The following is a 17005-nucleotide window of genomic DNA, read 5'->3' as shown; positions in this document are numbered from 1 at the left end:
AGAAAAACTTTGGCCTGTTGAGTTAAATATTTGAATCACAGCAGAACCCCTGATCCCAACTTCCTGGTGATGAAGAGAGAAAAACTTTGACTTTCTATCTGAATCCATAAAATATATTGAAAGCACAAGAATAATTAATCTATTCTCTTCAATTCATCCAGACCTTTGTTGCCTTTTTCCCCTAAAAAAAGTCACATTCTGGAAACTTTTTTCTAAACTCCTGAAGAAGCATCGATTGCATTTTTTTACCAAGTCCAGAGGACCCCAAAGAGCTTCACCCTACACTCAGTCATTCGCTCATTCAGTCATTCACTCATTCACACACTGATGGTGGAAAGCTACTGGATAGTAGCCACAGCTGCCCTTGGTGGACTGATTGCAGCGGCGCCTCAGGCCCTCTGACCAACACCAGCCTAATTTATACAGCTTATGTGCAAATGTGGGATTTGACTATGACTATGCTTTTTGCTGTAAAACTTTAGCTTATGACTTTAGTGTACAACTCTTCATTTGATGCTAAAGCTGTGAAGTTTATCTATTAGACACGAGTTGGAGGTATTATTAGATTTGTAAAACAAGTGTAACCAACATATTTTTGTTTTTACTCCATTTTTGGTGTTTCAAGTGGAACTTTGATGATTGGGAAATGGTCATTGTGATTTAAAACTTGAGAAATCCCAAAAAATTAAAGTTTACTAAGCAGCAGTCAAGTGGTTTTTCTGAAATTGAAAGTATTTTTCTTACTTCTCCTTTTTCCCTCCCTACAGACAGCAGCAGCATTCCTGCTGGCAGAGGTCACTTCAGGCATGTGTCAAAAACAAGAAAATGTTGGGTTACCATGTAAAAGAAGATTAAAAATGAATCTTTGGAACCGTTTCCTTGTTTGTGTTTCACTCATCATCAGGCAGATTTCGCTGCCGTCAGCTGATTGAATGATGTGTTGGAGGAACTTCCTGTATTCAGAAAACTGCAGCAATAAGCCGCAGCAGCTGATGTGAAGTTTTCAGTATTTAACCTCAGCTCTTGTGGTTTTGTTGAAGCATCTGTTACGGAGTGAAGCTTCTTCAAACAAAACGGAGGCTCGTATGTCTTTTACTGAACCTTTCTGTTCAGTTCTTTATTGAAGAGAGAAAACGGCAACAGCTGTTCGTAACCAAGCCAACCAAAATATCAACAAAGCAAGATAGTGACAAAACAGAACCAGATACTTAAGCATTCTTCAAAATAAAAGACTTCTTCTATTCAAATAAATCATGTCTTGCACTTAAATATATTTCACTTCATCCTTGTAATTATATACAATCATGTTCAATTCAATTAATAATAATCATGTAATTTATGCTTAACATATAATTGTAAATCAGTCACTTATCATACTGAACAACATATAAGTGTAAAAAAGTCACAACAGCATCATCAGCTATTAAAATATGAGGATAGTTGGCACATGCTACAAAACCGTTGGTGCATCTTTGATCATGAGACCTAACTGGTTAATCAACTGACTTGATGAAAAGTGAAACCAAAAATCAAACCAACGGCGTCTCATCTGGGAGGGTCTGAGGGGAGGGAAGGACAGAAAAGAGACGGCGTCGCCACCGGGGAGCAGCAGATGAGCTCCTCTTCAGGTGAGTTTATTTCATTTATCCTCTTATAAAAGTGAAATGAGAAAAGAAATATGAGCCGCAGATGGATAACCTGAGATAAACAAGAACCTCGTGTTAAACAGACATTAAACTCGTCATTTTCTCGGATTTATTCTCTTAAAATGTAACTAAACATGAACAGAAAGATGCTAAACATATTATGTTTATACTGCTTTGTGTTTCCTGCTTCACTTGCTCTCTACTTCCCTGATTTTTCTCCTCAATATTTATTTTAGATAAATTAAGATGGGGACTCATGTGCTGCTGTGGGTCTTATGTAAGTATTTCATGACTTTTCTGAAAGTTGGGAGTTAAAACGGCTGAACTGTTTTCTGTATATGAAAAGTTTAGACACAGTTAATAAATCTGACTGTTATTGAAAAGTCAATTTATTTTATGGCTCAGCAAAATCCTTTATTTCTGTTAATTATGATGATTACTACGGAAGCGCATTGCTATCACGCAGGAAAAAAAAATTCGAGTGCTATCACGTTATAACGTGATACGTATCTTGTTAAAACGTGATACATATCACGTTATAACGTGATGCTATCTTGTTAAAACGTGATACATATCACGTTATAACGTGATACTATCTTGTTAAAACGTGATACATATCTTGTTAAAACGTGATATGTATCTTGTTAAAACGTGATATGTATCTTGTTAAAACGTGATATGTATCTTGTTAAAACGTGATATGTATCTTGTTAAAACGTGATATGTATCTTGTTAAAACGTGATATGTATCTTGTTAAAACGTGTTATGTATCTTGTTAAAACGTGATATGTATCTTGTTAAAACGTGATATGTATCTTGTTAAAACGTGTTATGTATCTTGTTAAAACGTGATATGTATCTTGTTAAAACGTGATAATTTTATGTCCAGGAGGTGGCGATATTATGCTAGGCTTTTACAGTGGCTAACATGAATTGGTCAGGTTTCCCTTCATGTTTGGTCTACACGGATACGGATGCTGCTTTGCACTGTGGTTAAAACCATTAATAGCTACTCTTAGCAGGATCCTAAATAGAACGGGCCTGCACAGAAGGAAACGTCAATTCGGTTCTCTAGCTGTGGCGGCGTTCCTGACTGTCTGGATCGAAGCTGGAGTTGGCTTTCGATTGTAGCTTCTGATTCGGGAAATGGCTAAAGAGCGATTAGAACGGAGGCTCAGATGTATTTGCTGAACATTTTCTGTTCAGATTTATTTTTTTTAACAGTACACTTGCTGAACAACGGCAACGGCTGTTCGTAACCAAGCAACCGAAATCAACATAAGGCTAGATAGTGGCAAAAGACAAAACTAGATCCTGTTAAGCATTCTTCAAAATAAAAGACTTCTTCTCAAGTTAAAATGCATCCCTGTAAGCCACAACAGCCAAACAGAAAGGCGGGTGCTCTAGGACAAAAAATGAAAGAAAACAGAAAGCTAAAATAATAGCAAATATTGTAAATGTGATAGTTCATTTATAATGCATTCCAGATACAAAAAGGTTTTTAAATCTCTCATGTTTGAAGTTTCACAATTCAGATAAAGGTTTCACAAATCACAAACTAGGTTTGAAATATTCTGCCATTGGCGTAGAATAATCTACTCCAGATTTGAAGTGTCGATGTATGTTTGTTTTTAAAGCATATCAGGTGATTTCTTAACACTTGCATGTTAAATCTAATTCCATGATTAGTTACTTATTTACAGGGCTGCACAGTGGTGTAGTTGGTAGAGCTGATGCCTTGCAGCAAGAAGGTTCTGGGTTCGATTCCTGGCACAGGTCTTTCTGCATGGAGTTTGCATGTTCTCCCTGTGCATGCGTGGGTTTTCTCCGGGTACTCCGGTTTCCTCCCACAGTCCAAAAACATGACTGTCAGGTTAAATGGCCTCTCCAAATTGTCCCTAGGTGTGTGTGTGTGTGTGTGTATCTCTTTGTTGCCCTGCGACAGACTGGCGACCTGTCCAGGGTGTACCTCATCTCTCGCCCAGAATGTCAGCTGGAGATAGGCACCAACACCCCTCCCAAGCCCACCAACATACAAGGGTGTAAAGAAAATGGACAGAGTTACTTAATTACAGTCATATGTTAAGTATAATTTAAATGCTTATTATTATTTACTGAATGTAACTTGATTGTACATAATTACAAAAAGGTGATGTGAAAAATAATTAAATTCAAAGCTTTATTTATGATTTATTTTGACAAAAGGGAAGAAAGATGAAGTCTTTTATTTTGAAGTATGCTTAACAGGATCTAATTTTTGTCTTTTTGTTGTACTGTTGTATTGTACTGTTCAATAAAAATGTTTTACAGAAAATGTTCAGCAAATACATCTGAGCCTCCGTTCTAATCGCTCTTTAGCCATTTCCCGAATCAGTAGCTACAAACGGAAGCCAACTTCAGCTTCGATCCAGACAGTCAGTAACGCCGCCACAGCTAGAGAACCAAACTGACGTTTCCTTCTGTGCAGCCCCGTTCTGTGTAGGATCCTGCTCAGAGTAGCTATTAATGGTTTTAACCACAGCATCCATATCCGTGTAGACCAAACATGAAGGGAAACCTGACCAATTCATGTCAGCCACTGTACTAGCCTAGCATAATACCGCCACTTCCTGGACATAGAATTATCAAGTTTTAACAAGATACGTATCACGTTTTAACAAGATAAATATCACGTTTTAACAAGATACATATCACGTTTTAACAAGATACGTAACACGTTTTAACAAGATACATATCACGTTTTAACAAGATACGTATCACGTTTTAACAAGATAAATATCACGTTTTAACAAGATACATATCACGTTTTAACAAGATACTTATCACGTTTTAACAAGATAACTATCACGTTTTAACAAGATATGTATCACGTTTTAACAAGATAGTATCACGTTATAACGTGATATGTATCACGTTTTAACAAGATACGTATCACGTTATAACGTGATAGCGCTCGAATTTTTTTTTCCTGCGTGATAGCAATGCGCTTCCGTAGATTACAGTTAATGAAAACATGACATTTAAATTTTGAGTGTTACATCACACCAATAAAAAACATTTTATACAGAAATGTAAACTTAATCAAAACTAATACCTGCTTGAAGATGGTCCAATTTCAGAAAGTACTTTTAATCTGACAAATGATCATATATTCTAATTTATTAAACATTGTTTATTTCTGAATATCCAACCTATATTTAGAGAAACTTGTCCCTGATAGTTTATAGAAATATGACTTTGAATAATCTGGTTTTTTTTCTGAAATAAAAAAATACATACACTAAATGCAATTAGAGTTTTTGCTTAAATTTTTAAATAAACAACGTAAAATTGCTTTAAAATGTCTGGTTATGTCCCTTTCAACCAGTTTCCTGTGAATACATTGTAAAATAAAGCTTAAAATGTTTGCTTCTGTGTGTCTGCAGGTCCTCTGCTGCTGCTCAGCGTGTGCAGACCCGCCGCTGCGGTCAGCGTGAAGGAAGACCTGGCCAAATGCCTGAACGACACCGACTACAGACACCTGATGCACACGATGACGCACGGCCTCCCCGCCATCGAAAAGCCTCATCATGTGGTCATCGTCGGAGCCGGGATGGCTGGACTGACAGCCGCCAAGCTGCTTGAAGCTGCAGGACATCAGGTCAGAAACGCAAACGTCGCTCAGGATTTTTCAGTTGTTTTTGTTAGATGACAGATAAAAAATATCTCACATGTTTGTCATTGTGTTTAAGCACATAACTTAAACACAATCTTATCTTTATCTTTGTGTTTAGGCTAGGTGTTTAAACGGCTCTCTGGCTGTGATTAGTGTCTACGATTAATAAAAATTGTCCAGCTGCCTTCTGATTTGGTATTTTATGTCCTGGATTATGAGGAATCACCAGCGTTTTATTTATATTCCACTGATTTAAGCATGAGTTGTCCAAGAAAGTCAAATTTCTTTACAAATCATGAAGGAACCAACCATCACTACTAAAACTCAGACATTTAAAGTTTAACTTCAAGCTCTTAAAACTCTAATGTGCTTGAACTGATTTGAATGAAACACTGACCATTTATTAATATTTATTAATTTTTCTGTGAAACAAAACTAAAACTTTTAAAAGCACTGATCAGTTACTAAGACAAATGACTGCAATAAACCATATCTCTGTTGTCTGTGCCAGTGATTTTACTGCTTTATCTATTTCAATAACCTCTTAAGAATCAATATTTGTACAAAGTAAGACAGTCCTGGCTGTTTGGTGACCCCTGACCCTGTTACCGATTGATTGATGTTTGGAAAAGGTGACCATAGTGGAGGCCAGTGGTCGGATTGGAGGCCGTGTGCAAACCCACAGGAATGAAAACGAGGGCTGGTACGCCGACCTGGGAGCCATGAGGATCCCCAGCTATCACTAGTAAGTCAAGATTAAAATCAAATAAACATGTGAGGTTAGAAATGTTAATTCAAGACCTCAACTCCAAAAGAAGTGAAGAAAACTGACAAGTTGTTTCATAAAAACTGAAAAATGAAATTATGTCGATCTCTATTGGTCACCAATATGGGATGTGAAACATAAAACAATTCAGACAAAAACTCATCAACATGTCTGTCAACAGCATCGTCCGCTTTTTAATCGAAGAATTTGGTTTGAAGATGAATAAATTTCACATGGTCGACAAGAACACCTTCTACTACGTTCACGGCCTGAAGCCGAAGAAAACCTACGCTGTGATGCAAAACCCCGACGTTCTGAAGTACAACCTGCCAAAACGAGAACGCCACATAGCGCCGCTGAAGCTGCTGGAGATGGCTCTGCGAAAGGTACGCAAGGACGAACAGGAACTATGTCTACTGAAACTTAAAGAGCAATGCTTTTTGTTTCTGCATGACCAGATGTTTGATTCTCATTTTTGTTTCTGCAGGTCAAAGAAGAGGTCAAGGCTCACGGCTGCAGAGCTATGCTCAAGAAATACGACCATTACTCTGTAAAGGTAAACCACTGCTGACGTCACAACCTGATTGATCTTTGATCAGAAACTCAACAAAGCCACAAAAACAGGCTTTAGTTACGTTTTCTGATCAGAGGTCACAGAAGGTCATTAAAATGTTCTAAACGAGGCTCCATGTTGATAAGCGGTGCAGATCATACAGACGCATTTATTCTTTTTAAATAAAAAACAAATATAAACTCAAGAAAGCAGAAAACAACTGAAGAATAAAACAAAGCATTTTCTAGATTTTATAGTAGAAATTACACAACATATAAAACTTCACTTCCAAACAGGGAGAGTAACTTCCCAATATTTGGTAAATGAGCAAAATAGGTAAAACTTTACAACTTTATGTTACATTTATTAAATTTTGCTGGCACAGCTAAGACTTAAGTGAAGTCACTAAAGCAGCAAAACATTTTTATCATTGCAGTAAAGTAATTGGCTCATTAAATATTAAAAATGTGTATATTTTTAGTCTACATGTTTTGTTTTATTCACGTAGTAAAGCTTAAAGCTAACCTCTGGAAATGATAAACTTGGATTGTACTTTTCATTTTGATATATAAAACATGTTGTTGTAATTCCTGTAATAAACGCTAGAGGTCCTCAGTCGTCCGTTTTTTTCTAATTAGTCTCAATTTCTACATCAGATTCTCCATTAAACTTGTTAATTTTTCTGATTTTATTTTCCTTTCACAACTTTAGAGTTTATGTTAAGACATTAAAAGTCTTTTTTATACTATTACCTGTTGCATTGAGCTCATTGCACTATTCTGACTGATTTAATGGATGTTAGAGTCTGGACCAAACATAAACATTTTTACAATAGAGTATTTGTCAACTTAAGCATATTCTGCATTGAAATTTGTTATTTTTAATGAGTTTAACGTCCAGTTTGATAACTCACCTGATTACAAAGACAAATGAAATCTCAAAAATAACAAAATCTGGCCTTTAGGAAAGGCATAGTTCACAAACTATCATTTGGGAATTTGAACATTTTAGCTTGAACTTAGATCTGATCAAACAGGACTCCACAGGATGCCACAGACATAAATAAAACAGATTAGGAAGTGGACAAGCAAACTGGGGGAAGTCAAATAATAGTTATTGTAAAAAGTGATGAGATCAATAACTTGCAGGGAGTAAAGCTACTCAGCAGTTAAACATGTTTGTTTCTGTTTTTTGCAGGAATATTTGCTAACTGAAGGCGGTCTGAGCGCAGAGGCAGTGAGGATGATCGGGGATCTGCTAAACGAGAACAGCCTCATGCATCTGGCTTTGACTGAGATGATCTACATCGAGAACGACGTCAGCGACGCCACCACGTAAGAACGGATGATTTTCACATTTTAATTTCTCTAAACCAGCTGGGAGAAGCTGTCTGTCCAGTCACTGTGACCAGAGTTAGATGGGTTCATCTGTGGGATTGATGCAAAACTATTAAAGTGAAAAATAGACTGAGAGACCAAAAAACGTAGATATTAATTTAAAAAATAAAAACTATTTCTGTGCGAGTTGTTTTGCTTTAGTGTCAATTATTTGTTGCTTTTTTTGTTTTATTGTGTTTTTGTCAATTTTCTTTCATCCCTTTTGGTGATTTCATATTTCAGGTATAAATGGTGCATTTTGATACGTTTACATTAAATAAAAACACAACTTCATATTTAGACATAAATAAATGCTCCATTATGCTTCAGTTTATGATTCCCAAATGATCTCAAATATGGTAACTAGTGATTTTTTTCTACAATTGTTTTTAGTCTATTCTCAGTTGTTTATTCAAATGTTTTCTTTTTCTTTTATATTTTTATTTTCAGCTTTTACTTGATTTTTAGTCTTCTCTAGGCTTTTCTGTTCTCTTGTTCTGACTTATTTTTGTTTTTATATCAATATATCAAAGCAACAAATGTAACAAAATGATGATAAAAAGAGATTAACTAATTTTGATCCGTTTTGTCTGAAGCTACGATGAAATAACCGGAGGGACGGATCTCCTGGCTAAAGCGTTCCTGACGGTCCTGGACGGCCCCATCCTTCTGGACTCCCGGGTCAGGCGGATCCAGCGGTCACATAAGGGTGTGACCGTCTGGTATCAGAGGGAAAACGACCCGTCTTTAGAAAGTCTGCAGGCCGACGCTGTGCTGGTAACCACGACGGCCAAAGCTGCCCTCTTCATAGAGTTTGATCCGCCTCTGTCCACCAGAAAGATGGAGGCCATGCGCGCCGTTCACTACGAAAGCTCTACCAAAATCATCCTCACTTTTAAGGAAAAGTTCTGGAAGAGCGACGGCATCATCGGAGGGAAGAGCATCACAGACAGACCCACTCGCTACACCTACTACCCCAGCCACAGTTTCCCAGGAAACGACAGCATCGGCGTCCTGCTGGCCTCCTACACCTGGGGCGACGACTCGCGGCTCTTCCAGGGAGCCAGTGATGAGGAGCTGAAAGAGCTGGCCCTCAGGGACCTGATGCAAATCCACGGCAAGAAAGTCCACACTCTCTGCACCGGTGTGATCGTGAAGAAGTGGGAACTGGATCCGTACAGCCTGGGTGCATTTGCTCTGTTCACTCCGTACCAACACATTGAGTATTCTGCAGAGCTCTTCAGGCATGAAGGACACATTCACTTTGCAGGAGAACACATGGCTTTTCCTCACGCTTGGATTGAAACGTCCATGAAATCTGCAATCAGGGCAGCTCAGAATATTAACAACGCCGTGCACAAAGATTCCTGCAAAACTGAGCTGTAAGACACCGAGTCTGAGACAAAGTGACATTATTTACAGATGGTTCAACCTCTCACATTCTCACATTCTAGTTAGCTCTGGTTAGCTTTCAGTGATTCATGAGAATAGGGACAAAACAGGTCCTATGGATAAAGCACAAAATTTGAATAAAATATGCACAAAATATAATTTTTTCCAATATCTGACTAAACATAACCTGGGTCATGTGAGCACAACAATGTATATTTTCCTGGTGTTTGCTGAATATTTTTTATTTTAAACATTGTAGTTGGTGGATGATGCCTGTAAAATCCCTTGTCCAGGAGCAGAACTCAACACATTATAATAGTTAAAAATAATTAAAGAAATACTAAGATAGTATATTATGACAATTAAGTATAAGTAGTCATATAAATAATTATAAAAGTATCAATAAATTCAATAAAAAATTATTTTTATATATTTTACAACTCCATTGAAATGTGTCCCTAGTTTTGGTCAACACATGCACCAGAACTTCTGAGGACCCAATGACCACTTCCTGTCTCTTCCATTGCTAAGAGGGCTAGTTAGCTCCGGTTAGCTTATGTTATTCTTTAGTTTTTTCTTCTTTTTATTCCTAAGTTGTTTGTCACAACCATGACGTGTCAACATCATAACTGACAATTTACAAAACTTTGATTAAATTTTGTGAAATAAACGTTTAATTTTGGTCAAATGTAAAGATTTAATGGACCTGATGAGCTACAATATGGCCTCCTTCAGAATAACATCATATAAATTGAGGTAGTTTGGCTTTTTGTCAACTCCGTCAGTTTTAGTGACTTTCAGTGAAAGTGCTGTGAAATCTCACTTAAATGTGCAGTTAATTCATTTTAATGTATTTTACATAAATTGCATTACTTCACATGTACCAAGTTTTTCCTTTTTACTCACTAGTTTGTCACCTTCAGTTCTGTCAACTCCATCAGATGGGACTTTTTGTTTTAAATAATATTTCTTTTGTTTCTTGAGAAGCATTTTTCTGTAAACATGAGTAAAAATATCGTTAATATTGTCATTAAAAAATATTTTATATTTATTCTCTTCAGATGGTGATGACAAAGTTCTGGGTCAGGTCGATTAAAAATTTTATTTTTTTTAAAAATGTTGCAACTGGGAGCCTGCACCTTAGCATCTTTACATTTCCAAAACATTGTCATATTTGCATACATAAGGTTGAAAAATAATAAAATAAAAATGGGAAAATTAAAAAATTTTGTCCCTATTCTCAAGAATCACTGATTTAACAAAATTGATGTCAAATGTGTCCAGCTAGTATGTTTGCACCACAGTCGATTTGCACAAAAGTGGTTTAATTTTGTAAATGTGGGGGACTAGTTGACCTTGGATGTCCTCTGAAAACAATTTGTTTAATCTTTGAAATGATAAACTTTTTTCTCTTTTTTGCTGCACTAACATTTGACACCAATATAGTTTAATTTGGGAAAAAAAATCACAGTTTCAAACGATACATTTTGCCAGTTTGATAGTCATCCACCTCATTGTATTCCTTTATTTTATAAATTATGAGTTCAGTTTATTTTTAAGTCCCAGTTAACAAATATTTTAGAGGCACTTAGCAGAATCAGATCCGATTCATGTGCATAAATATATGATCAGTTCTATGTATGCTTGCATTTCAATCCTAGTTAAATAATAAAAATTGTGCAATAAAGTTGGTCAAAATGTCTCCTAGCAACAGAAGCTCAGTCCAGATTTCTTCATGACCAAAACACAAAATGATTGAGATATTTTCATTAATTTGTTGTAAAAGAATGATTAGGGAAAATATTGGTTAATTAAAACCAATAAGTTTCACTATCTGTCTGTAATATCCCTGTTTTCTCATGTTGTGCAGCTTTAGTTATGATCCATAAATCAGACTGTATGCAAAGGGAAAAGTGACTCTTTCATGTATCTGGATTTTATCGTTTTTCAGGCTGCAGTGAAAATGTTTTATTTGACTCTGATGGATGTAATGTTACACAAGAGATCTTTTGTTTACAGTTGCATCCAAAACTGAAGAAAAACTCAAAGGTTTGTTCATGTTACTATGAGGAAACATTGTTAAATTGTTGTTTTACTTCTACATTAAATGCCTGAAATGTTTTAAACTATATAGACTTTTAAACATTGCATGATTACAGGAACAGCCAGTAGAGAGAAATACTTTTCTGCAAGTTTTTTATGTTCTTTTTTGTGATATTAATCAGTCTGTATTTATTAAACATAAATGGGGAATTTATTTTACACGGGGAAAATCTGACATTATCCTGTCCAGTTGCTCTCTAGTCATGTTAATTTGTAGTTAAAGTTTAATATCCATTTGCTCTAGAGGTGAAATTGTTTTCTTTCTGATGTGGGAGTTAAGTTACTGTAAATTAAATCCATACATGGTGTTTCTTCTTAAACATTATGACTTAAAACTTTGTATTTCAAACGTTGCACATTTACTTGTGGCATTGACCAAAACTTTTGGATTGAATACAACTGACTGTATAAAACATTATATTTCTCTTATACGTATTGAATTTACAAACAAAGCGCCGTATTTACCTAAGTTTGTGTCTTAAATTGTAAAATACTTTTTAATTCATACGATTTCTGTGTGTTGCTCTGAAACAGACACTCCACCATCAGGGCAGAAAGAAAGTTTGAATCCCAGCTGCTGTCTTTGGTTACTTTCTTCTACAGTTATTGTTTCCTTAAGTTTGATATTGTGAAATATTGTTACTTTGTGCTAAGAGGGAAGTGAGGAATCATGTAAATATTCAAAATAAATACAAAAAAATGACCACGGAGATTTCTAAATCTGAAAAGTATCAGACAAAAAAAATCTGTCAAGTTTTCTTGAATTAAAAATAAAAATGTTCGATAGAACAAATACAAACAGCAACAACAGTCAAGAGAAAGCAGGGAAGGGATGAGCTGAAAGGGTTAAAAATGAAAAGATTTGTTTTAATAAGATGTTTTTTATCTATACAACACAAAGACCAGAGGATCAAAACTGAGAAATAATATGTAAAAATGTATCTAATATGAATCCATTATTATTTATTTATCATCAGAAAAACTAAAACAAGACGATTTATGAGCAGAAATACAGATTTAGAAAGAAGCAACCAGCATCCAGGTTTAAATACATAACAGTTCAATCATAGTAATAAAACAGGTTATATTTGGTACATAAAATAAAAAACTGAGGATGTAAGCCACTTAAATTGGTCTCTTCCCCCTGTGCTGCAGCAGAGTTGCAGCTAACGGATCATCGAGCCGTTAGCTTTGCAGAAAACACTACTGAGCATTTAAATGTAAACATTATTTGCAGCTTTGAGAAAAGTATGTAAAGAGGTTTTCTATTTTTAAATATTTTATCACACAAAGAGTTAAATATAATTCACTAGAACTAGGAGCAACACTAATTATTCACACTGATGTTTTCAACCTTATTTCTCTAAATTCTGGTTATTTTCTGCTTACATCTGACAGAAACACATTATTATATTATGATGTCAAACAACTGAAAAAGTTCATACAGAAAGTATGCTTATTGTCTACTTTGTTATATTTAAAACTGTACTTTTATTCTGAAAAATGAGTCTCATCGAAATATATTTTCTGATTTATTGAATATGACAGAAGAAGATCATTGGACGTCTTACAAATGGTTATTAAAAATAATTTCACTGGCATGAATGCACTAGTATAGGTCATGGCCCAACATTTCAATTGGAAACAAGTAAAAGTTTAGATTTTTTTTTTTACGTTAAAGTCATTCAGCAAATGCTTTACTAAGTTAGTTACTAATTAGCTGGTTGGGACTAAAGCTTCTTTGCTTTGCGCAGAAACAACAGAGGTAAAGCGACGCTGCATGGAATACTAAACCACTGTGCAGACGTTAGAATCAGACATTCATCCTCATTACTGAGCAGATGAAAGTTTTTAAGAGCAAGACCAACAATGCAGGCCACAAAATACACGAGGAGAACTCCAAGGATGGCCATGATGGTCTGGAAAGCTTTCCTCTTGACTTTATCTGCCTTCTCTTTTTTACCCAGTCCTGGATGAATCAGAACATAAAGAACAGAGACGCTGCAGAAAGAAATGCTTGTTATTGAGATAGCAAACAAGCAGAAATATGCAGCATAAGGCAGCTCAGGTTGAAAGAGAGCTACAAGCCCAACCCATCCGAAAATGATCAGCCAAGTACAGACGATGCTGATGTTCCTGATCCTGATCCCGTTGGACTGAGTCAGCCCCCTGTAGGTGACGGGGTGAACAACGGCCAGATAGCGATCCACGCATGTCAAGATGTGAAAAACTATTTCTCCAGGAAAAGCCATGCTGGCTGCATAAACCCCCAATAGTAAAATGTTAGCGTTGCGAGTGTAGAGGCCAGTGAGGTAAGAAATAGCTGCAAATCCAAAAATGAGTTGCAAGGCTGCAGAGTTGTAGGTGAACAGATTGGAGTGGCTTGTTTTAGCGGAGCGCTGCCTCCGCCGGAAACCCAAGCAGAGGACAATGATGGAGACCGGAACCACACACAGGAACCGGACGACCATGAAGGCAATGGAGAACAACGTTGCACTTTTATAAGAATCACAGCTGTACATCATGTTGAAGTATCCGCCCGACGCGTTGCTGGACATTTTGGTTTGCAAGTCTTTGAGCTTAAAACAGAAAACATAGGAAAAGTGTGGGAGATGCAGAATATAACTACAGTTAAAGTCAAAGAGTAATGAATCCATTGAGAGCTGAAGTCATCGTTTGATTTCACCAGGTTTCACTTTGAACAGCAGGAAGAGACGTAATGTATGGAGGGAGATCAGATTAGGGTGATGGCAGGGAGGCCTTCCAACACCAAAGACTTGTAGCTCATCACAAAATATGAATAGACAAAAGTGGAAACATGAAAAAAAACATTTTAGCAACTGTGAGAAATGTCATAATAAAGACTTTCTAATAATTATTGAGAAGGATATAGGAAACATTGACATGTTAGTTGAGATAATATATAAATAAAAAGATATTTTCTAAAATTGCTACCCCTTGTGTATTATATTAGCATATTACATAGAATATATTTTTCTCACTACATGAAAGTGAGGATGTGACAAAGCTGCACCTTATTTCTAAAGAACTGGACAAACAGCTGAGGGACAATTTCATTGGATTCTGTTTCCTGATTTATTTGCATCTCTCCTTAAGTTTTTAGTAAATTATTATTTGCTGTGTTTCTTCTGTGAAAAACAGGTGATAAAACACTTTACAAGGTTGTAGAGTAAAGAAACACTGTTACATTTTTAACTTAACAAAATGAGACTTTCCTAGTTATTTTAATTACACATAATGTCTGTAGTGGAGATAAAGGTTATTTTAACCCTCAGAAAATAGATAAATGTTATAAACAGTGAACTGGTGGCACAGCATCCCAATATGCAGTAAAATGGCTGTACAGACATATTTAAAAGTGAATAAATCATAACAGGAACAACATCATATTTAAAAGTGAATGACATATAAACAGGAACCCACCTTGTGTCTCGTGTAGCTGCAGATGTAGCTGCTTCTCACCAGCACCGACACCAAGATAGAAATGTTTTTGCATGAATACAAATCCTGCTGTCAAAGCAAAAATACATTTGTCAGAATACAAATTACAAACTTTGTTTAACCTCATTTCAGATTGCAGCTTCTAGTTATGTATTAAAGTGCAATAAAATGATTTTTATTTTGCTTAAATTGTGAATTACTGAAATATTTTTTATAATGAGGCTGTTCATTGTTAATGTATTTCTCCAACACAATTCAAATTAGTTTTAAACAGAGGCTTTGTGGCAGCCTGGTCAGTTTCTAAAATCAGTTTATCTATTTGCATGTTTGTCAAGAGATCCTGATTTATTTCTGAAGTAATTTTTCAGTAAATTTTGATTGTTTTCAATGGAAATTAGACATGTCTTAAGTGTTGAAATTTGCAATACAAACAGGAACAGATTAAAATAGATCTTACAAAATGCCTTCCTAACAGACGGCAGAGGAGGACAATATTATTCACATCTATAGCTGGAAATACGGCAAGATCATAGAAAGTTTATTCCTTAGATTTGTGGTTGTGCTTTTTTTAAATTTAAACTTGTAACCATCCTTAATTTGAATGACTTGCTATAATTTTACATTAATGTGATTTAACAGCTGGTGACCTAAACTCTGTTCTGTTTTAGATTATTTTGTCATTATTCAGATCCATTTGTTGACATATTAGGCTTTATTATTATTATTATTGATAAAAAAATTGCAATAAGAAAAAGCAGCATGCTGTGTGTGTGAAGCGCCTTCACTTTTCAGTTCTGTGTTAAATGCTGCTATAAGTGCAGAATTTGTGTCCATTAGGAAAAACCTGCTGTCTTTGTTTACAGGACAAAGGTTTGACATTAACCTTAAATCATGTCAGTCCTTGTGGTCTTTCAAAATGACTAATAGTCTTTGTTGTGGAAATATGTAAAGCAACTTTATTGGTTTGGAATTTTCATTTAGTGAACTTTGAATATAACCACAGAGATGATAAATAGAATATATCGGCTGTAACCAATCAGTTAAAAACAGGCATTTCAGCTGGATGCACTTTTCAGTTCTGCTAAATAAATAATGCTGAAAACATAATTTACACAAATTCGATATTTAGTTTGTTAATTTAAATTTATTTAGTTATAAAAGCAGAAAATAAACACAGAGCAGTGAAAATAATCCATTTGACAGAAATTTAAAAAAATGTCAGGAACAAACTAATTTAAATATGAATCACATGGATAAGAATGTAAAAAACATACTTTTTTTTCTTTGTTTATATCTTATTCTGTTTAGATTATTAAGATCTACAGGTGTATCCAAAACTAATTAGACACACTTAAATATGTAATAAATGTAAAATTGTGTGCCATCATATTTCTGCAATGCTAATAATGATATTAAGCAAACATCATAATATATTGTCATATTGGACATAACAATGGCTAAGCAGATATTAAACATTCTTTTTATCAATTTTATTTTCATCTATGATACACTTTTCATACAGTCAAGAATTAAAAAAGTACATTAAAGATGTTAAAAACAGAATATATTTGACACGCAGAAATTATCAACTAGCATTAGCTATTTAAGCTCCAAGCAAAAATAAAAATTCAAATGCCAAAAATTGTGAATTCTGACAGAGGACCCAAATTCTTCTCAGGAGTGGAGCATCATTAATAATCTGCACAAATGCTGTATTGTCACATGTTTATGTTGTCATGCTGTATTTTAATTCTCACTGCGCCTTTTTTGAGCCAAACAATCTTAATCAGGTCTATGCCTTCATCTACTTGATGGTTTTATTACAACCACCAGCCCAACAGAGGGAGAGTAAAATGGCAACCATAACAAACTGAGTCCTTACAAATGTAAAAGAAATGTTTTATATATATATATATATATATATATATATATATATATATATATATATATATATATATATATATATATTTGCGTTTTTGCGAAGTTAAACAAACTCTTCCACTTGAAAACAAGAGAAGCTGTGATGAAGGAGCCGGTAGTCCGACAGTAAA

General features: G+C 35.2%; 1 protein-coding gene across 1 annotated transcript; it reads left to right on the top strand.

Annotated features, from left to right (window-relative positions):
- Nucleotides 1-1858: 1858 nt before the first annotated feature.
- Nucleotides 1859-12249, top strand: LOC103480938 (L-amino-acid oxidase-like). The gene is made up of 7 exons (XM_081599773.1): nt 1859-1923; nt 5073-5287; nt 5935-6047; nt 6250-6454; nt 6556-6624; nt 7819-7955; nt 8594-12249. Exons 1-7 carry the CDS (start codon nt 1893-1895, stop codon nt 9381-9383), a joined length of 1560 nt encoding a protein of 519 aa, XP_081455899.1. The 5' UTR covers nt 1859-1892; the 3' UTR covers nt 9384-12249.
- The last annotated feature ends 4756 nt before the right edge of the window (nt 12250-17005 follow it).

The sequence above is a fragment of the Poecilia reticulata genome, chromosome 18, assembly GCF_904066995.2.
Source record: "Poecilia reticulata chromosome 18, P_reticulata-male-v2, whole genome shotgun sequence".
Classification (NCBI taxonomy): Eukaryota; Metazoa; Chordata; class Actinopteri; order Cyprinodontiformes; family Poeciliidae; genus Poecilia; species Poecilia reticulata.
Note: the sequence above shows the minus strand (reverse complement) of the source record. Positions and strands in the feature narration are given on the sequence as shown.